General features: G+C 42.2%; 1 protein-coding gene across 6 annotated transcripts in view; it reads left to right on the top strand.

Moving 5' to 3' along the window:
* The first annotated feature begins 2,943 nt into the window (after positions 1 to 2,943).
* The window catches only part of SBNO1 (strawberry notch homolog 1), a 58,368-nt gene continuing 38,560 nt past the window's right edge, over positions 2,944 to 22,751 (top strand). For 2 of the 6 annotated variants that reach the window (XM_080649616.1, XM_080649615.1), the window contains exons 1-6: positions 2,961 to 3,486; positions 13,383 to 13,514; positions 14,028 to 14,132; positions 15,291 to 15,603; positions 19,342 to 19,442; positions 21,822 to 21,918. In XM_080649616.1, the coding sequence (XP_080505742.1) occupies positions 13,383 to 13,514; positions 14,028 to 14,132; positions 15,291 to 15,603; positions 19,342 to 19,442; positions 21,822 to 21,918 (748 nt within the window). In that variant the 5' untranslated portion in view covers positions 2,961 to 3,486. Of the gene's footprint in view, positions 3,487 to 13,382; positions 13,515 to 14,027; positions 14,133 to 15,290; positions 15,604 to 19,341; positions 19,443 to 21,821; positions 21,919 to 22,751 lie in introns of all 6 variants that reach the window. The other 4 variants (XM_080649617.1, XM_080649618.1, XM_080649619.1 and 1 more) reach the window with 4 other exon arrangements.

Raw genomic sequence — 22,751 nt, 5'->3', positions numbered from 1 at the left:
CACATGCTGGGTTTCAGGCTCGATCTCCAGTAGGAGGCCTGCAGGAGGCGGCCAATCTATGTTTCTCTTTCTCTCATCGATGTTCCTATTTCTCTCTCTAAAAATCAATTTTAAAAATCTATAAAAACAACAAAAAACAAAATAGGTGATGCCCTGGCCAGGTGGTGCAGTTGGCTATAGATTGTGGGTCTGATCCTCGTTCACAAGTTCACAAGCAACTTTCTCCTCCGGCCTTGCAGTCTCCCTGGAGCACTCACTGTGGCAGTTCCCACTGAGACAGCTGGCAGAGCAGAATGTAGCTTTGCAGTGCATCGCAAAGCAGGGAGGGAAGCTGAGGTTGGAGCTGAGAAACACTGTCTTGCTAAGGGATGCACTTGCCTTGTTACTGTACCTTCTCCTTACTTTGCTCCAGCCCCTTTCAGGGAGTGCTGTTTCCTCTCCCAGAAATGCAGTTGCCTCTTCCCTTTGCCTAGATAACACCTGAATTTCAGCTCAGTTATCACTGCCTCAAGGAAGCCTTCTTGGACTTTCCTGATGAGGTCAGATGCCTTTATAGCATGCTCTGATGGCTTCTTTGTAATATTGGCACACTTCCGAGTTTACACTTTGTGGAATTTTTTTATTAGTGCCCACTAGACTGTAAGGGCATTTGTCTTTTTTAAAATATATATTTTTTATTGATTTTAGAAAGGAAGGGAGAGGGGGAGAGAGAGATAGAAACATCAATAAGGAGAATCATTGATCGGCTGCCTCCTCCATGCCCCACACTGGGAATCGAGTTTGCAACCTGGGCATGTGCCCTGACCGGGAATTGAACCGTGACCTCCTGGTTCATAGGTCAATGCTCAATCACTGAGCCAGGCTGGTTGGGCAAGGGCATTTTATCTTTTTTTTTTTTTTAATTGATTTTTTTACAGAGAGGAAGGGAGAAGGATAGAGTTAGAAACATCGATGAGAAACATTGATCAGCTGCCTCCTGCACACCCCCTACTGGTGCCCACAACCAAGGTACATGCCCTTGACCAGAATAGAACCTGGGACCCTTCACTCAGCAGGCCGAGGCTCTATCCACTGAGCCAAACTGGTTAGGGCAAGGGCATTTATCTTTTTTTTTTTTTTTTTAAATATATTTTATTAATATTTTACAGAGAGGAAGAGAGGGGGATAGAGAGCTAGAAACATGGATGAGAGAGAAACATCGATCAGCTGCCTCAAGGGCATTTATCTTAAGGGCAGGGACCATCCAATGCTCCTCCCTTGATTTGTTTTTCTTAAACTTGTATCCCTAACTTCTAACATAGTAGCTGGCACAAAGTAGGGGCTCAGTAAATATTTGTTGAATGGAGTGAGAAGTATATGTGTAAATGGCCAAGGGGAAGTCAATACCATGCCTGAATAGGGATTTTCTGAATCACCTGCTTCCAGTAGCATCTGTTCCCATCAAGACATAACTGTTTCTAGTGTTGTCATTCTGAGATTCTCTGTATATAGGAATGTATTTTACATGCAAATAAAATACATTCCTATATATTCTCATAGGTAGAGGTGCTTCATTCTGTTTCACTGTTGAAAGTCCCATAGTTTAGTTAACCAAGTCCTTTCTTCAAAGACATTTAGGTTGTTTCCCATCTTTTGCTTCATTAAGCAATGCTGAGACTAACAACCTTGTGCATAACATTTGTGTACATATGTGTGGCAGCTATATTATAACTGTCCATTTTAACACCATCTTTTATATTGGTTCAAGGTAAAGAGCTTATGCAGAGATGGCAGCAAGGATCTGGCATGGATGCTCAGAAAATACCTCAAAGGGTGTGAGTTTCTAGGTCAGACCTGTTTTCAGAATCTAGTAGTCATCTAGTCCTTGTATACAGCAAGAGTGTAGGGGCCACTTTGAATTGTTCCAACCAAGCTCCAAAGATACTGATGTATTAACTACAATTCTTAGATTTCTTTGCTGCATTTTTCCATATTTTTTTCTCCTTTCATGTGACAGAGTTGTAATTGCTTGTTATTACCTTCTAGGCAATAAACTAGTCTAGTGGGTAGCAGTGAACAAGACAGATATAGGCCTTGTTCTTGATAGAACTATTTTTATATTTTTACCTTTATAGTTTTTTTAAATTAAATGAAACAATGGAAGTAAAGTTTTAACAAAGCAATTAGTTAGCAATTTAAAATGTTTATTTATGTGGACACACATATATAATACACGTTTATGTATAAAAATGTTATGTTGCAAGATTTGTAATTATTTTTGCTATGGCTACTTCCCGACCTACACTTCCTCTTGAGCTCACACCTTAACCTCCAAGCGTTTCAACTCCTAGGTTTCCTTTCAGCACTAGGCAAGTGCGATGCGCCGCCAGTAGGGGGCAAGAATCAACCAGGCGTGCCTATTACCTAAGCAACAGACTCAAACAGCATTCTCAGAATGACTTTACAAAAGGGTTACCAATAAATTAATTTATTCTGTGTTAGGTCATATAATATTAATATAAGGAAGTGAGAGGTGGTAGCGACAGACCTATTCTGCAATAGTTTGTTCGGGTTATTGGGTGTGTACGCGGAAAAAAGTGGGGCTGATGGTGCTCACACTCATAATAGCATTGGATCTGCCAAAGGGCTCCGAGTTATTTGCGGTTTCATATTGAACAAAGTGCTTTGAACGAGCAATATATATGCGAACATTTTCTTCTAGGATTCAATATGTAATGAAGAGCTTTCCAAAGTACCAGAGAAGCCACAAGGTAACTTCCTGGGCCGAAGCCACACACCAAAAGGGATCTGAAAACAGCTTCGGGCCCCTCCTAGCCCGACTTTGAAAGCAGGTGTGGGACGCATGCGCCCGGCCCACCCGTTGACCTGCTCCTGGCACACAGAGCTCAGACCTTCTTCCCGGCAGCCAGCAGGATAGAAAGGGAGGGGAAACGGAATTCTCGCGAGGTCTCTCGAGCGCCGGCGGAAGCAGTAGACACGTGACTCTCCGAAGCGGCCTTCGGCTTCCCCCTCCCCCTTCTCGGAAACCCGGCCCCCTCACCCTTCGCCCACCCCGGAGCCGCGGTAATGGACCGTTTGGGTTCCGGAATTCCCTTGGATCCAACCACTGGTACCGGGTCGGCGGGAGCCGGCGGAGCCCGTGCTTGGCGGCGAAGGCAGGGGGCGGTCAAGATGGGGGGGGCAGACCATCTTCCTTCACCTAGGAGGGAGGCGGGGCGGAGAGGGGCGCCGGGGAGCGCGGTGGGGGAGGGAGGAAGTCACGTGGGGCGCGCTGCGCGCGCTGCGCCTTCTCCGTCGCCCCGCCTCCGCCCCTCCCGGCGGGGCGGGGGGATAAGGGGGAGGGGCGTCAAGATGGCGGCGGGGAGGTAGGCAGAGCCGGACGCCGCTGCTGCCGCCGCCACCGCCGCCTCCGCTCCTGTCGCCTGTGGTTCTCCAAACTCACGCCGCCCGGGAGAAGGTGTACCGGCGTCGCATCCCGCAAGGAAAGTAAGTCCTCCCCTGAACCCTCTCCAGCTTCCACACTCGCTCTGCCGGACAGCCTCCCACTCCCACCCTCCTCAGGGGGCCGTGTGGGGCCGGGCTGTGCGGGGGGGGGGCGCCGCCACCTCACCCCAGTTCGGGGCCTCCCTCGCCGCCCCCTGAGCTGTTCGCCCCGGGGCCCTCGGGGGCACGGTCCCGGCGGCGGCCCCGCCGCGCTCGCTTCCTCCGCCCGTCAGCGCCGGGCCCTGCGGTCGCCGCGCGTGGGGCTGTCGGGCCTGGGGGCCTCGCTGTCCCGGGCCAGAGGCACCCCTTTGGGCGGGGAAGCAGGGTGTGCGGACGCCGGCGCTGGCTCCGCTGGGGTCGCCTCCCTTGCTGCTCCCGCTGTACACCGGGGCTGCGAGGTCCCGGACCCGTAGGAAAGTGAGCTCCGCGATCCTTCAAAAGTCCTCCCGTCCAAGGGTTGCTCCCGGTATTATAGGGCGAGTGCGGGAGGCTACTGGGTCGCCCCCAAACCGGACCCCGCACTTGCAGTGCCTAATTTCCTCGCTGTCGGGGTGGTGGGGAAGGTCCGGGACACGTGGGGACCACCTTCACGCCTCGCCCGGTCTGGAGGTTAATCTCACTCCCAGACATCTCGCCCGTCTCCCGGAGCATCTGTCTGTGGAGGGAACGGGCAGTTGAGGAATTTGCTTATACTTTGAGAGAGTTTGGCGTAACTAGCACCTAAAGTTCCCCAAACCAGTGTACGCGGTGGTTTCCCAGAAGTGGTTTGGGGTCTGTTTAACCGCCGAGGAGATTGGGATGTTCCTGCGTTAGTGATTGTTTCTTTCCTGACCCAGGCACCCAGCTCCTCCCCTTTCCACCCCGGCTTTGTGCCTCTGTTTGGTTAATGTTTGCGGACCACTAACTTGATCCTCGCACAGAGGAGCTCTTTTTTCCCCTCCGGGCGTGCTCCGTGTACTGTGGGAGGCTTTTGTTTTTTGGGGGGGAGTCGTCGGTAGTGAAACGTGGGAAAAGGACGGGGCGAGAAAAGCGAGAGTCGAATGAAGCTATGTTTTTTGTCCATTGAATTGCGCAGCCAATTGTAACTCCACCCGGAAGTTTGTGCTGAACACGTGTTGACGAGGGAAGGTTAAAACTTGGGTCCCCTTTGACCTTTGAAAGTGGATTATTAGCCTGTTTATGTTAAGTTAAATGTTTCATATTCTCTAGACAACCAGCATTAGAGACTGAATGGGGCTTCTCATGGGCCGGCCGGGAGGGTCGCAAACGCTGTCAAAGCCCCAGGTTGTACCAGCGCTGACAGACTGAACGCACTTGCAGACACACTCGAACCAGCTACCAGCGCTGACGCATTCCATTTCCCCCAGTTGCTTAGGGCAGTCAGAACTGGTTTTCAAGCTGGGGGACGGTTGGGGGGGAACAACCTTATTGCACAAAACATAGTTTGTCCAGAGTTTTTAGGGTAAAATGCAGGATTTGCTACTAGTGCCTTGAGTGGCACATTCATTTTGCAAGCAAGGGAACATTTTATTTTCATGTTTAAAGAGGCTTTACCTTACCAGAGCAGTGACATCCCCCCACCCCACTTATTTTTATCTCCCAATCTAACTTTATACCACATAATTCTCTTCAGAATTTTAAATAAATTTTACATTAGTTGCTGGGTAAGCATTAAAAAGGGAGGCTTAGTGGCTTGCTGTTCATTCATTCATTGAATGCTGCTATGTCAGGCAATTTTACATGTTTTAAGGGCTTTGCTGAAATTACTAATTAAAAATAGGTAGTATGGGCCCTGGCCGGATAGCTCAGTTAGTTAGTGCATTGTCCCTGGTAATGCCAAAGTTTCAGGTTTGATCCTTTTTAAGTTTTAAAAAATTCTGATTTGAGAGAAATAACGACTTGTTCCACTTACTTATGCATTCATTGGTTGCTCTTGTATGTGCCCTGACTGGGGATTGAACCCACAACTGTGGCATATCTGGTCAACGCTCTAACCCACTGAGCTGCCCAGCCAGAGCTTTACATGCTTTTTAAAATGATTCACCTCAAAGACTAGCTACAGCTACATTTTGGCATTTCTTAGTCTCTAAATTGAGCTTTGATTTCAGAGCTGCCACCTGTGAAGGACATGAACACTCAGATCCGAGTAATCTGACTTTTCATGAGGCTCTGTGGGTTCCCATGCTTTGTCTGCCTAAAGTAAAGACAATTTCTGGGAGGAATTGCTTTCACATTAAATAGCTAATTAATAACCAAAATGGTGTCATCCTAAGGTTTTTGGAATGGTCTTTGTTTTTCAGTGCTAATTGACAGATCCACTTTGTGGTTGAATTTACTAAATATTAAGGACCACCTTGGGATAGTGCTGAAACACTCCCCCCCCAACCTTTTTACTGCATACCACAGTAAGAAATACATTTTACATTGTGACCTAGTGCATATAGACACACAGAACTGAAAAACTCGTCTTATGAAGTAATGTTTTCTAATTTTCTGTTCTGTGCTGAGATGTTTAAAAATACTGGTTATGGTGCACTGAATTGATTGGACAACCCACTGTGTTGTGGCCAGCAGTTTGAAAAATACTGAAATAAGGTGGAGTACAGAATCTTGGAGGTATGTGGTGTGAGACCTCCTGGGTTTGTAAATCTGCTCCACTCTGGTTTTGTTGTTGTCTTGCTACACTTCCTCTCTAGGCCTCAGTTTCTCATCAGTGACAAGGAGATAATGGGTAGCATTTACTCAGGGACTATTTTGAAGGTTAAAAGAGAAAGAAAATCCAACCATATACTTAAAATAAAGCTAGCCATGTGAATTTGATGGTGGTAATCAAGAAAGTTGTTTCATTTCTGCATTTGATTCCCCCCCCCTTTTTTTTTTAATCCTCACAGGATATTTTCCCATTGATTTTTTTTTTTTTTAAGAGAGAATGGAAAAGTGGGGGGGGGGGGAGGAGAGAGAGAGAGAGAGAGAGAGAGAGAGAGAGAGAGAGAGAGAGAGAGAAAGAAAGAAACATCAGTATCAGACACATCAATTAGTTGCCTCCCGAACGCATTTCCACCAGGGCTGAGGATCAAGCCTGCAACCAAGGTACATGTCCTTGATCAGAACCTAACCCGGGAGCCGATGCTCTAACCACTGAGCACAGGCTAGGGCCTCACCTGATTCTTAGGTTACTTTTGTGAAGCATTTTTTTTCTCTTGGGAAGATTTTTGAAACTTTGTTTTTCTTTTCTTTTCTTTTTTCCAGAGAGAGAGGAAAGGGGGAGGAATGGAGAGAGAGAAACATCAATTTGTTGTTCCATTTATTTATGCATTCATTGGTTGTTTTTTATATGTGCCCTGACCAGGGATCAAACCCAAAACCTTGGCATATCTGGATGAGCTCTAACCAACTGAACTACCCAGCCAGGGCTTGAAACTTTGTTTATATTCTACAGACTAGAGGCCCGGTGCACGAAATTCGTGCATGGGGGGGTGTCCCTCAGCCCAGCCTGCAACCTCTTCAATCTGGGACCCCTTGAGGGATGTCTGACCGCCTGTTTAGGCCCAGTAGGATCAGGCCTAAACAGGCGGTTGGACATCCCTCTCACAATCCAGGACTGCTGGCTCCCAACCGCTCACCTGCCTCTGCCTGATTGCCCCTAAATGCTTCTGCCTGCCAGCCTGATCATGCCCTAACCACTCCACTGCCAGCCTGATTGCCCCTAACTGCCCTCCCCTGCCGGCCTGGTCACCCCTAACTGCCTTCCCCTTCCAATCTCGTCGCCCCTAACTGTCCTCTGCTGGCCTGGTCCCCCACAACTGCCCTCCCCTGCAGGCCTGGTCCCGCCCCCAACTGCCCTCCCCTGCAGGTCTGGTCCCCCCACAACTGCTCTCCCCTGCAGGCCTGGTCCCTTCCATCTGCCCTCCTCTGCAGGCCTGGGTCCCCCCCCCCCCAACTGTCCTCCTCTGCCAGCCCAGTCACCCCTAACTGCCTTCCCTGCTTGCCTAATTTCCCTCAACTGCCCTCCCCTGCAGGCCTGGTCCCCCCAACTGCCCTCCCATGCAGGCCTGGGTCCCCCCTAACTGCCCTCCCTTGCTGGCCTGGTCTCCCCCAACTGCCCTCTGTCGGCCTGGTCACCCCCAACTGCCCTCCCCTGCTGGCCATCTTGTGGCGGCCATCTTGTGTCCACCTGGGGGCAGCCATCTTTGACCACATGGGAACAGCCATCTTATGTCTTGGTGTGACGGTCAATTTGCATATTACTCTTTTATTAGATAGAATTCCTTTGTGAATCTTTTCTTCCTGTAGGTTTTGCAATGAGAGCGGGGAGAAGGGCTCTTTAACTGAGCAGTTGCTCCCTTGAGAATTAGGTGTTTAAAAAATACAAGTAATATCTTTTTAGGTAAAGAAAACTCTTTATACTGACCATTTTTCTCCTTGGGTTCTTTTTTTAAAAAATATATTTTTATTTATTTCGGAGAGGAAGAAAGAGGGGAGAAATAGAAACATCATTAATGAGAGAATCATTGATCAGCTGCCTCCTGCACACCCGTTACTGGGAACTGAGCCCACCACTCAGGTGTGTGCCCTTGACTGGAATCGAACCTGGGACCCATCAGTCCACAGGCCAACGCTCTATCTATTGAGACAAACCAGCTAGGGCTCTCCTTGTATTCTTTTTTTTAAAAAATATATCTTATTGATTTTTTTACAGGAAGGAAGGGAGGGGGATCGACAGCTAGAAATATCAATGAGAGAGAAACATTGATCAGCTGCCTCCTGCAAACCCCTTCTGGGTATGTGCCTGCAACCAAGGTACATGCCCTTGACCGGAACCAAACCCGGGACCCTTGAGTCCGCAGGCCGACGCTCTAGCCACTGAGCCAAACCATCCAGGATTCTCCTTGTATTCTTAATGAACCACTCAGTAGACACTTAATAAATACTTGTTGTCCTAGCCAGTTTTGCTCAGTGGATAGAGCATCCTCCTGTGGACTGACGGGTCCTCTGTTCGATTCCCAGTCAGGGCACATGCCCGGATTCTGGGCTTGGTCCTCAGTAGGGGCGTGCAGAAGGCAGCTGATCAATGATTCTCATCGTTGATGTTTCTGTCTCTCCCTCTCCCTTCATCTCAGAAATCAATAAAAATATATTAAAAAAATGAATACTTGTTGATGGACTATATCTGCTAAATTCTAAGTGGCTTATTATCCTTAAAAAAATTTTTTTTAATACTCACCCAAGGATACTTTTCCCATTGATTTTCAGAGAGAGAGGAAGGGAAGGGAGAGAGAGAGACACATCAGTTGGTTGCCTCCCGCAGGTGCACCGACTGGGGCTGTGGATGGAACCTGCAACCCAGGTATGTGCCTTTGACCAGGAATTGAACCTGAAACCCCTCAGTTCGTGGGCTTATGCTCTAACCACTGAAAACACTGGACAGGGCCAAATTCTTAAACTATATGTCAGTCACACATCTGGGCTGCATGAAAGCAAAATTGAAGCTGAGTCAAAAATCAGACATGCTTAGCACTATTAAAGAAGGAGAAATAAGCCTTTTTGTTATTAGTTCTGGCAAAGATAAATTGCTAAGTGATATTTTCTGTGCACACTTAAAGATATCTATCAGTGTCCTGAGACTGATTAACTGGATACATGACACTTGCGGTAAAAAGGGAACTCGTATTTTATAGAATTAATTTGAAAATTAATTATTGGATAGGTTTTCAACAAATAGTTTGTATTCTGGGAAATAAAGTGTTGTATCAGTGATATAGGAAAAAAAGATATTTTGGACATGATACTAATGTTTATCAAAATGATAGTAGCTAACTTTTGTTTCAAGTAGTACAGCAATTCCTATTAGGCAAGTTCTATTTTATTCCTATTTGAAGATGAGGAAACTGAGTCATAGTATATTACTTGACCATATTATACTTACTAAGTGGGTGATGTAGTCAGTATTTGAACCCAGATATTCTGCTTGACTCCATGGTCTTTTCAACCTCTGTTGTGTGCGGCTGCCACTGCAGACACATCCCTCATATCTGGCATGAGCTGTAAGCTATAAAGATCTGTTTTAGGTCTCAACAAGAGAAACCTTGTCCTCCTTGATAGGTTTCAGTGTTTGGTATTCTCTCTGGGAATTGTATACTTTCATTCTTCGGATTGGCTATTGTTTCCTCAGGATTCTCTTCCTGCCAAGGATGGCTCTTAGTTTCTCTCTACTACTGTGTCCTTGTTTCTTATTTATCATTGTCGCTTTTATAGTGTACTATTTTGAACTAGGTAATTATTTTCAAATGTATTTATGATAAAAATGGAGCCATTTTGTTGTCCATTGTCTGAGAGAGAATCACTGCTGTTAGTAACTTTTGGGTTTGTTAGATTGCTACATGTTGCATGTTACCCGAGGTCTATGTGATCCTTAGTAGACACAATGTTACATAGTTCTCTTACACCTAACACTATTTGCATTTATATTGTATATAGATAGTTCAAAGTGAAAATGTTTTCCCTCTCAGTAATAAATCCTAATTACTAGTAGTATAAAGCGAGGAGATTGGACAATATAGCCTTTTAAGGGCTCTCTCAGCTGAGCACTGAAATTCCATGAGTCTGTAATAATTTCAGAATAGGAATATGATTAAATATTAAGGGGTTTGCCTAATGGAGTTAGAGAATGGCACAGATGTTCCCTCTCTATCCCTTTTCCTCCTCCTCACTGCAAAAAAGTACAAGTTGAGAATTTGTATTCAATTGGCTAAGAGAAATTATCCCTAGATTTGTTTTGTGTGTAAAGTGTAAAAAAAATAAAATGTCTTTTATTAATAGCTCCTAAGAGAAAATACCTTTTACAGGCATTGTCAATACTAGGTCACTACTCAAATCAGAGGTCTCAAATTGTGATTCCTATGAATGAATTTTGAGTAGGTCACTGAACTGCTGCCATCATTTCTTGTCTGAATATCAAGTTTCTCACCCAAATTTTTGTCTTCCATGGTATTTTTGTACTTTTTTAAAAAAATATATTTTATTGATTTTTTTACAGAGAGGAAGGGAGAGGGAGAGAGAGTTAGAAACATCGATGAGAGAGAAACATCGATCAGCTGCCTCCTGCACACTCCCTACTGGGGATGTGCCCGCAACCATGGTACATGCCCTTGACCGGAATCGAACCTGGAACCTTTCAGTCTGCAGGCCGACGCTCTATCCACTGAGCCAAACCACTTAGGGCTATTTTTGTACTTTTAAAAAATAGGTGTTTTTTTTTATTGATTTCAGAGGAAGGGGGAGAGAGAGAGAGAGAGAGAAACATCAATGATGAGAGAATCATTGGTCGCTGCCTCCTGTACACCCCTACTGGGGATGTAGCCGAAACCTGGGCATGTGCCCTGACCAGGAATCCAACTGTGACCTCCAGGTTCATAGGTTGACACTCAAGCAATGAGCAACACCAGCTGGGCATATTTTTGTGCTTTTAATGCTCATTGTTCAGAAAGTATATTTCAAAAAGCTGTCATTCAGTGACACTTTTCGGTGATTTTGTTTTGTTCTGTTTCTTGAGTTAATGACGTTTCTGTACTTTTGAGTATAAGTAGACCAGGCTTGGTGCAAAACCGATGGGTTAAAAGGCCCTGGGACCTCCAAGGGTTCTGTGGTCTGTAGTTTAGTAGTCACTGCCTTAAACCAGTATGCTTTTGTTTCTAATGTATATAAACTATTTCCAGTAATTTTAAAATGTGGCATTTTGATAGTCTCAAGTTCTATTAATTTAGGTCAAGATTAGCTATAGTAAGTGGGACCCACAGGTCCTAGGATGAGGTAATTTATGGATTGAAAACGTTTTTAAAGCATTTAAAGTACATATTTGTACTGTGCATCTTGCTGTCTAATACTCCACCCCTTCCAATTTTAAGTGTTGAAACTTTCAGCGTTACCAACATTGATTTTTTTATCTACTCATTGAAAAGAGAATAAATGGGCTTTGAAGATATAGATGTGAATGGGTGATCTTGACCAGGGAATTTACTAGTAAGCTTTCTGAGCCTCAGTTTCATCTTGCTTAGGGTTGTGGGCTTGTGATGTATATGGAGAGCCTAACTCTGTGTCAGGCTTGTAAAAGGTACTTAGTCACTGTCAGTTCCCTTCCCTTCCTCCTTCCTGCTCAAATTGTTTTTTTTCATAGGCTTCTTTTCCTTTTTCTGAAAAGTTTTGGGAAGTCTCCTTTGGACTCTCTGTCCTTCCTCCCATCCTTTGAACTGTGAGTCTGCCCTTAGTTTCAATTCTGGATGTCTGTAGTTTTCTACCTTATATTCATTCATGGGTTCATTAGAACTTTCTAAGTGATAACATGCTTGTGTGGCATAGATCTACCTAGGAGAAAATTTCTCTGTTAAATATATTGCTTTCATCTAAAATAGTAGTTCTTACTAGTATATGTTGGAAGTCATGTTAATTGCATTCTTGGCTAACACCTTTTTGTAGGACATAACAAAACATTGACGTTTAATTCTGTTGCATAGTTTGAGAACAAATGGGACTAGCTGAAAATTAGTATGTTTATATAACATGAAATTAGCTTTCTGAGAAAAACAAGTACAGATTTCCCATAAGTATGTTTGTATATATAAATTGGTTCTTTCAGATAAATCAATGAGAAAAGTTAAAATTGAGAAAGTTCTTTTAAGCTTTTGTTGCATGTGGTGGTAGAATACTTTGATCTCACTCCTAAGAGTACAATTGGGAAACCCCAATCTAAAATGTACTTGCTTGCTCCTAAATAGGCATTCCCCCTTTAAGATCCATATAACTCATCTTTCAGGTCTCCTGGGCTCAACTTTTGATTACTCTTTCTTTTTTTTTCCTTTTTAAATATATTTTATTGATTTTTTACAGAGAGGAAGGGAGAGGGAGAGAGAGTTAGAAACATCGATGAGAGAGAAACATCTATCAGCTGCCTCCTGCTCACCCCCCCTACTGGGGATGTGCCCGCAACCAAGGCACGTGCCCTTGACTGGAATCGAACCTGGGACCTTTCAGTCCACAGACCGATGCTCTATCCACTGAGCCAAACTGGTTAGAGCTGATTACTCTTTCTTGGCTTAACTCTAATTATCCATCTACTTGTGGTTTGTTTTTTTATTTTTATTTCTTCTTCATATTCTCCCTTCCATTTTGAGCTTTTATTTAAACCTGGTCTTAGGGATTCTTTTTTCTAAGTATGTTGGAATCCATACCCGCTTCTTTATTTCCTGCTGTTGCGCACATCAGCTCTCCTGGTCAGCTGTAGCAGTTTCCTAAGGTGTCTCCCTGCTTCTGGTCTTAAGGAGTGCCAATGTCTTTCACGCGTCCATGGGTTTGAATACACTGTCCAGGAGATCCTTGTCCACCTGGCGATTTTCCTTGACTCTCGCCTCCAATGTCATCTTCGTAACCTCTCCCTCAGCAAAGTTCAGCATTTCCTTTGGTTTTCCCACGGCATTTTGTGGACGTATTCTTGCTGTGATTGACATACTTTGCTGTCCTTTATATCTTAACTAGAGGCCCGATGCACGAAATTCATGCAAAAGTATGCCTTCCTTCTCCCAGCTGCTGGCATCGGCTTCCCTCTGGCACCTGGGACCTGGGCTTCCCTTCTGCCACCGGCAGGCACCTGGGACCCGGGCTTCCCTCACAGCCCAGGAAGGACATCCAGTCTAATTAGCATATTATGCTATTATTATTATAGATTATTATAGATTTGAATTTTTGGGGATCAGAGACTATTCCTCCTTTTTGCCTGACATGTAGCCAGTTCTTCATAAACATTGAATGAATGGATCTGGTAGAAAATGAAATGCTGGTTTATATTTAGAAGAGAGTTAATTATCATTTTACTTTTTTATGTTAATATTTAATATTTTGTTCTAAAGATGGTGGAGCCAGGACAAGATTTACTGCTTGCTGCTTTGAGTGAGAGTGGAATTAGTCCGAATGACCTCTTTGATATTGATGGTGGAGATGCAGGGCTTGCAACCCCAACACCTACCCCTTCAGTTCACCAGGTAAGTGTCCTTCAAAGCCTCTAAAAACTAGATTTTATTTCCTTAATTTTAATTTCTACTTATAAAAGTAGGTAATATTAAGGCTTAACTTAAACATGTATGTGAAGGTTATTTTTATGTTGAGGATTAGTCTTCATTCATGAGGTGGAAAACATTTGCAATGAAAATCAAAACATTTTTTGCTTCGTTGTATATATAAAAGTAAGAGATGAATTGTTTATTTTCCTGGGAGGATGGTTAATCTCCTTACTAGTTGTCCTATGTACTTTAGAGGGCATTTTTCTGAGGTTTTACTATACACATTTTCTGAAAGCAAAAGTGAGATTCTGGTGGTAGTGAAATTTTGTGAAGCTGATATGCTTGCAGAGATTGTAGCTTTTTGGCACTAGTGATTTTACATTCCATTTGAATGTAAAGCTTAATATTTTTTGTTTTAATAAAATACATACATCTCTTGTTCTTGAAACGGAATTCACTGCGTCATTCTTTTTCTCGATGTTGTTTTCTCTCCAGTCAGTGCCACTTAGTACATTAGAACTAGGTTTGGAGACTGAAGCAGCAGTTCCTGTTAAACAAGAACCAGAGACGGTACCTACTCCAGCACTGTTAAATGTTAGGGTAAGAATTATTTAGATTTGGCATTACTATGGAAATAGTTTAGGACTATAGTAAGGAAATAACCTTTCATACAAAACAGTTTTATCTCACTAGTTCTGATTTTTGCTACTTCTTTCCCAATATTCTGCTCTCACCTATTTTGTAAAACATTTGTTGCATTCTTATTTATTTATATTGGTCAAAAGATTATTTGGACAAAACAGAAATTTATTTTATTTCTTGCAAATGACACAAAATTCATGAAGTAAAAGATAAACTGCATTATCCCACTATACTCCATTTTTACTTAAGTTATTGTCCATTGGTATGTAATTTTTATGTGATTATAATTGTGCTTTAAACATAGCAGTTATTAACTTAAGCCTAATGGTATAAAATTATTGGACAAACTGTTTAAAATTTGGTAATGTGATAAACTTGTTGAGTTTTATTTAAAAGTGATAAGTAGTATCTGGAAGATTCTTGTTACAGGGGTCATGGAGAAATAACATAGTTTGAGGTGAAAAGGAAGTAGAAATATAACTTACGTTTATAAAAGTATCTCAGTTATACTTTAGTTGCTTGTAGTCGCAGACATACTGTTATCTCAAATCTTGACCTTTTTTTAACTGGTGACATGATCACGGATTATTTGTAATGTACCTGTCTGACCATTTGTGTGACTTGGGAATTTAGAGCTCTGCTTGGTGGTTTTATCTTGTTAAGTTCTAAACATTAGTAGAATCTGTGTGATAGCAAACATTGGACAGGAGTCCTGGAACCTTAGAAACCGAAAACGGTCCTCAGAGAGCTTGGGCCTCCAGAGGTGAAGTGATGTACCTAGCTGGGGCAGTGCTGAGATTATATACTCTTTCTCTTCTGTTCCTTGTGTTACAAGGTTACTGTACATCACAGCTTTCTTAGGAGAGTCCCATTTTATGTTTGCTCTCCCCAACAGTTATATAAAATGTTGCACTACTGTACCTTCTTTTCCTCAAAATGGTGTGTTCTAGTTGATAGTTTATTATAATCTTATTTAATTAAAAATGAAATGCCAGTGGTTAGGTAAGAATAACAGTCAATTTTAGGTTTTAAATGGACTACTGCATTTATGATAGTGGCTACATTAGAGGAGACAGCATTTTTCAGTGGTGTGATGTGTATGGTTTTCTTTTCTAGCAGCAGCCTCCATCTACAACAACATTTGTGCTGAATCAAATAAATCAACTTCCGACCTTGGGATCTACAATTGTAATGACTAAAACACCACCTGTAACAACGAATAGGCAAACCATCACTTTAACTAAGTTTATCCAGACCTCTGCAAACACACGCCCTTCGGTCTCAGTACCAACAGTACGAAATGCCATGACCTCTGCACCTTCAAAAGACCAGGTTCAACTGAAGGACCTTCTGAAAAATAATAGTCTGAATGAACTCATGAAATTGAAGCCACCAGCTAATATCGCTCAGCCAGTTGCAACAGCAGCTAGTAAGTCTGCTTTCAGTGGTGTCAGTTGTCTGCCTTTGATAAGATATATCAGTGTGTTTTTAAGGGTTTCTTGGGTCTTAAAAGAACTGGACGTGAAAGAGGTAATAACTTTATGACTGTATTCTTACAGTATTTACACAATTCAAGTGAAGCAAAAATTTAAAAGATTTAGCATTAAACTTTGAGATGAGGTGTGGAATTGCCAAGTAGTTTCATTGACATCACGAGACCTCAGTTTCATATATGGTGAATAACCGGTTAATATTTTTCTCAATCCTTTAAATCAGTGCTTCTCAAATTTAATGTGCCTGTGAATCACTGGGGATCTTGTTCAAAAACAGAATCAGATTCTGTAGGTCTGGTCTGGTGGGGCCCAAGATTCTGCATTTCTAAGCTTTTTGGAGGTGCTGTTGCTGGTGGTCCTTGGACCATGTTTGAGGTGAACAAGCTTTAAACTGATAGTCTGATACTTTAACTCTGACCTTTACAGTTTTATGATTTTGCCTGTCATTGGCTTCATTACTTATGGACAGTTGTGTTTTTAGTAAATTCTCCTTTAAAGTACATATATTCTCATTATAAAATAATTCACTAGGTTTTCTTTGATGAGTCAACACCTATAATTTTTTATAGCAGCTTTATTGAGATACAATTTACATACCATAAAATTTTCCCATGTAAACTGTACAATTCAGTGGGTTTTAATATATTCACAGGATTGTACAATCATTACCACTAGCTAATCCATAATACTTTAACGATAGGTTTAGATTTAAAGGGAAACAGCCCGATAATATTTTGATCACACCTTTTTAGGAATTCATTTATGCATGAATGTAGATCTTATAGTTAGTTTTTCTGCTCTGGAGTGGCTTTTTTTGTTGTTGCTCACTCATTAAACAAATATTTATTGAGTGCCTATATGTCAAGCACTGTTCTGGGATTTTTGAGGCTATGGCTGAGATGAAAACTGTTGAAATCACTTCCCACATGGAGCTTGCATTCTAGTGGCATTTCATAGTATGTAAGTTACATAATATGTCAGGGATAAGTGTGATGGAAAGAAACTGAAAATGTGTAGGGCAGGAAGAGGTTATAATTTTAAGTGGAGTACTCAAGCTTCGTGTTTAGTATAGTACGGTTATTTTTAAAGGTAAAATAGAATTAATCTGTCTCCTTTTAATTTTGGTTATATCAAGTTTTAGTAGTATATCTTTAGAAACGGAAAAATGTGAATTCTTAAGAGGGATATTTTTTCCTTGTCTTCTCCATTGAACTAAATAGTAGTTGAGTCCCTGTCTTACATATGAACAAACTATGTTGACTGATGGAGATGGTAACTTTAATTTCAGTTATATCCTGAGCTGACCACTGTGTTATATAGTATTAGCCCTGATTGGGAATCGAACCATGACCTCGTGGTTCATAGGTCAACGCTCAACCACTGAATCACATCAGCCAGGCAGGAGATAAGTTTTAATACCTGATGTAGACTAATGTATAATTTTGTGGCAGAATTGACTGCTTAGAAGTTGTAAGGTGCTTGTGTTTATAAAGTAGAGGACTAGAGACATTCCAAAGAAAGGGGCAAAGTGTTTGTAAGATGATGTAGAACTAACTGTGTCTTCAGGGACAAATGCAATTAAAGATACAAGGTAATCTAATCTTTATGTTTGGATCTATACTATTGTGCCTTTATCACTATAGTCTTACTCTCAACGTCACTCTCTTGAACTAACTGTAATCTGGCAGCTAGATACCCATTGAGAAATTATTTTCACTGTCTTAGGACTGATTTCTATTTTCTGCTGTGGAGAGCAGGACCGTGGCACCTAGTTGAGGTGCAGGGCAACATCTAAATGGCTCCTGGGAAACTTGGAGTGATCAGCAGTTAGTGGACACTGCTTCTCATTAAAGTTTTTGAGTTTAGCCAAAACCAGTTTGGCTTAGTGGACAGAGCATCGGCCTGCGGACTGAAGGGTCCCAGGTTCGATTCCGGTCAAGGGCATGTACCTTGGTTGTGGGCACATCCCCAGTAGGGGGTGTGCAGGAGGCAGCTGATCGATGTTTCTCTCTCATCGATGTTTTTAACTCTCTATTCCTCTCCCTTCCTCTCTGTAAAAAATCAATAAAATATATTTAAAAAAAAAAAAGTTTTTGAGTTTAATGAAGAGAGATTGCTGCTTTTATGTGAGTGCCTCTTTGAGTATTCCACTCCACCCTTCAAGTCAGCATGTGCTTTCATAATTTAAAAGAGAAGGTATATCCATGTGAGGAAAAAGTTTCGAGAGAACAGAAAACAGGAGAAATGTAACCTCTGAGTGGAGCTGTACAGTAACACTCCCACATCCAATATAGAAATTTTAAAAGACAAAAGACTGCAAATCAAGGCCGTCCTTGTGTGGAAGCCTGAGCAACTCTGTCACACCAGGCCAGGGCTGAAAAAGAAACAGTACGTGAATGCTGAAGATAAGCACATGTTTGTGTTGCAGGAGAGAGTCGTGTTTATACTGAAAGGGAAGAACATTAAAAGTATGAAACTGCACAGAGCAAGGTGTTGCATGTTCTTGTATTTCTTATCTCTGGCTGTTGCCCTATTTGGAGCCCTTAGCCCTTAGGGGTTCTCTCTCATCTCTCACTTGAGCTTCAGTCCTGCCACTTTGAGAACTGTTCACTGGCTCTCCTACAGTTCTGTGACACAAATCGGGACCCAAAGTAACTTTGTTCAGCATTATTTTGTCAGCACTTTAATCCTAGTTGTTTTGGACTGCCCTGTGACAGGCTCTTATATACTCCCCATCTTTTGGTAGAACAGACAAGATGCTAATCATTGCCCTTGGTGTGATTTTCACACTGTGATCTCAAGAATCCCAGGTACCAGGATGCTTCCTCAATACTTAGAGATGTAGGCTAGTTACAGGGGCTCTGGACTCCCTGACCAAGCAGTTCTACTTTGACACTTGGATTGAGGGCTTCTGTTGCTGTATCTAAAAAGTATGCAAAGCATTGGTATAAGAGAAGAAAAGGTTCATCCTAAATTACTTGTTTTCTTTATTCTGAGGAAAGGAGGAAGATAGTCCCCAGTTTTTTTTTCCTTTCTGGAAATAATTCTTTTGCCTTGAAAGTTAGTAGGTACCTTCAGATCCAGAGAGATTGATTCTATCTTGGTGATAATACTAGGTTTTGTTGTTTCTTTGTTGGTTTTTAATGAACCAAGTGAAGTATCTTTTTTAAAAATTGATTTTAGAGAGTAAAGGGGGGTGGGGACAGAGAAAGATGTCAATTTGTTGTTCCACTTATTTACGCATTCATTCATTGCTTCTTGTATGTGCTTTGACCGGGGATCTAATCCACAACTTTGTCATATCGGGATGACTTTGTAACCTCTGAGTTCCCCAACCAGGGCCCCAAGTGAAGTATCTTAAAGAAATGCTGACTCTTGGCATTTGTATTGAAATGAACTATCAAATAGTTCTGGTTAAAGCTTTCTTTTTGATAAATAGCTTTCAAGTTTTTTGTGCACATTTCCTTTTAAATTATTTGTTTTCTAAGGTTAATTCTTCCAAAATGGGACACAGCTTTGAATGTTTTCATCCTTATACAAACTTTAAGTTAGTTTGATAAGCAGATGGGTGTATTTGGGTTTATGAAGTGGCTAAACTTTACTGAATTCTTTAAAAACTGTAGGAAAAGGAATTGAGACTTTGTTCTAAAATGTAAATTGACTCTCCCCTTCAGCTGATGTAAGCAACGGCACAGTAAAGAAAGAGTCTTCTAATAAAGAAGTAGCAAGAATATGGATAAATGACATGAAGATGAGGAGTTTTTCCCCGACCATGGTGAGTTTCAAAGCTGTATCTGTATTTTTGTGTCATGTAAAAGACACTTGCCTAAAAGTGCTCTAGAACAATCCTCAGGAAAAATTTTTGGGGTGAAGGTGGGCTACTCAGCTACATAAACTAATGAAACAGCATTAAACGTCACTGGAAAAAAACATACATACTGAACAAAGTGGTTAAAACTTGCATAGTTGATAAGATGGATGTAATGATATATGAAGTACTGACATCTTTTTTGTTTGTTTTGTTACTCCTCACCAGAGGATATTTTCTCCATTGAGTTTTTGAGGGAGTAGAAGGGTGAGAGGGAGAGGGGAAGGGGAAGGGAAAGAATGAAAGAGAGAGAGAAACATCAATGTGAGAGTGACACATCGATTGGTTGCCTCCCACATGCACCCCAACTGGGGCTAGGGATTGAACCTGCAACCCAGATAGAGGTGCCCTTGACCAGAATTGAACCCTTGATCCTTTGGTGCATGGGCCAACACTTTAACTACTGAAAAACACCAGGCAGGACAACATCCTTTTATTGTGAATCACATCTAATCGGGGGGAAAAAACCCAGGGAAGTATTTGGTAACTATTCATTTAGGATTGAATATGAATGTATAGCTGTTTATGAGCTGTCAGATCATATAATAGTCTAGGTATGAGTAATTAATACGACAATCTTTTTCTTACATTTTGGAAATGCTGTATGCTTCCAGTGTACAGAGCCCATCAATTGTAGAGAATTTATGTAAAAACCGCGCTACGTATAACACCGAGTGTGTGTGGTAGGTTTCTACCAGAAGTGTACTGCATTGCATGGCTCCCCCTTGAATAAATATGCAATGTGACAAACTTGTTTTAACGAACAAGGTACAGCAAAAGGCACATCGTGATGCTCTCACAACAAGGGTTATGAGTGTGGAGGAAGGTGAGATCTCCTGGGCATGCGAAGACTTCATTTTATAGAGGAGGTATAATGGAGCTTGGGTGTTGGGTATGGAGAGACCTCAAGAGGGCATTTTTGGAAGGGAACGAAATTAAAGCATTAATAGGCACAGAGGAGGTGGTGGCAGCCAAGTGCTTAGGTGACACTAAGCCAAGACACATGGCTTGCAGAAGATGGAGTGGTTGATTTGGGCTTTGTGGAGGGTCCCGACTTGAATTTGAAGGACCTTGGACTTGGTGCAGCAGCCTGGAATTGGAGGGACCTGCTAATGATTCAGGATGAGTTCGGGTAGGGAAGAGAGCTTGGAGGAGGTTGGTTAAGTAATTCTAAACTTGGCATTAGAAAGGATGAGGGGAACAGGGAGAAGGAAAACGATACAAGACAACTACACATAACAGTATGAGAGGATTGATGGGACTTGGGGATTGAGTAGGAATTAGACGGCATTAGAATGTGCCTGAGGCTGTGTGCGGGGACCTGGAGAACAGGAGCTGGCAGTCCCAAGACTTGATGTTGGTGCATCAACAGCTTACCTAAGTGGATTTCTGGAAAGTTAACTGCATTTTTCTCCAAGAAGTGTTATATGTAGTTAGTGCTCAGGTTTACAGTCAACCCATGTTTGCCTTATAATATGTGAAAGTTTATATTGTGTTGTAGTTTGGGAACATCCAACAGATTGCAAACTGGTAGCCTATGGACCAAAACCAGTGGATACATGTGTTTTATTTGGCCTCCACAAGTTTTTGAAAATTATTGAATTTTTGCTAACACATAAAAATCCTGATTTCTAGGTTCTCTTAAAAAAACAGGAGTACCTGAGAACCCCAGGCCCGCATTCCTCACCCAGTAAAATGTGCCTGGAGTTGACTAGTGGACATTTACTTTGTGTGTTGGGCAGGCATTGCTCAGGTCCCACAGTCTCCGTGCCTCCCGTGTGTCTCCTGTATTCTAAGCTTGGTGGCAGTTGCCATTTTACTAGTATATCCCACTGGCTTAGAAATATTACCTGTGTAGTCCCTGGATTTTGTGACCCTTTGGTATTACCATCTTATCCTCTAATTAAATTTAAGTAGGGGAGCTAAGGTAGAGGGAGACAGAAGGAGGTTGGTCATTTAGCAGAGTATGCATTCCTGTTACAGTTGAGATAAAGTGGAGGTGGGCGGACTTAGAATTTTAATTTGCCCAAGGCTACACAAATAAAAGGCAGGTGGAGCCCTGTGGTGGTCCCTTTGTGTGTCAGAGATGAGAGCAAGTCATGGATGATCTGTGCTCATTGGAGAAGCAGGGAATCCATGAGGAATCCCGATGTCAGAGAATGTAGCAGTGGTATGTCATGTTTCCAGGACGAAAGATGGTGAGTATTCCTGCAGAAGAGTTTTTATGTGTTGGCCAGGCCTCTAGTCTCTCGAATTAGAATTGATTATGCTATCTTTGTGTTACAGAAGGTTCCTGTTGTAAAAGAGGAAGATGAACCGGAGGAAGAAGATGAAGAAGAAATGGGTCATGCAGAAACCTACGCAGAGTATATGCCAATAAAATGTATGTCTTTGGGATTTGCCAAAATAATGAAAGACTTCCAGGTTCCTCTTGAACTTAAAAACTTTCCCACACACGTTATTATTATCTATTAGGATTTGTCAGTGTGGGCTCCTAAGTATTTGACAAGCACCAGCTTTGTAATGTTTTAAACTAGAATATGTTTGAAAATATATACATATATACTGTGTTGTTTTTTTCTTCTATACAAAGTTAGAACTTTGTTTTAAGTTGAAGTCTTTTAAAATCAAGAATAAAAGCTTTGCCCAGCCAGTGTGGATCAGTGGTTGACTGTCGACCTATGAACGAGGAGGTCACGGTTCAATTCCCTATTGGGGCACGTTGATGTTTCTGTCTCTCTCTCCCTTTCCCTTTCTCTCTGAAATCAATAAAGATACTTAAAAAAAAAAAAAAAGCTTGGGTTTATATTGTTGTTTTTTAAAGTATATTTTTATTGATTTCAGAGAGGAAGGGAGAGGGAGAGACAGAAACCTCAATGATGAGAGAGAATCACCGATTGGCTGCCTCCTGCACGCCCCACACTGGGGATCCAGCCAGCAACCCGACCAGAATTGCACCTGGGACCCTTCAGTCCAGAGGCCGACACTCTATCTACTGAGCCAAACCAGCCAGAGCGGGTTTATATTGTTTTGAGTTAGCAGTGAATATAAAATCAATAAGTTGCATAGATGTAAATATATACTTTGTGTAGTTTATAGAGCTTATTTAAAACAAAAAACATGGGGATCTTAAAGATAAAATGTGCTATTTAAATGCAGTGGCTTACATTAACATAATTTCTTTTTTCCATAATGACCATGAAAATTAATAATTAC

Source organism: Plecotus auritus (genome assembly GCF_963455305.1).
Source record: "Plecotus auritus genome assembly, chromosome: 13".
NCBI classification, from domain to species: Eukaryota; Metazoa; Chordata; class Mammalia; order Chiroptera; family Vespertilionidae; genus Plecotus; species Plecotus auritus.
Note: the sequence above shows the minus strand (reverse complement) of the source record. Positions and strands in the feature narration are given on the sequence as shown.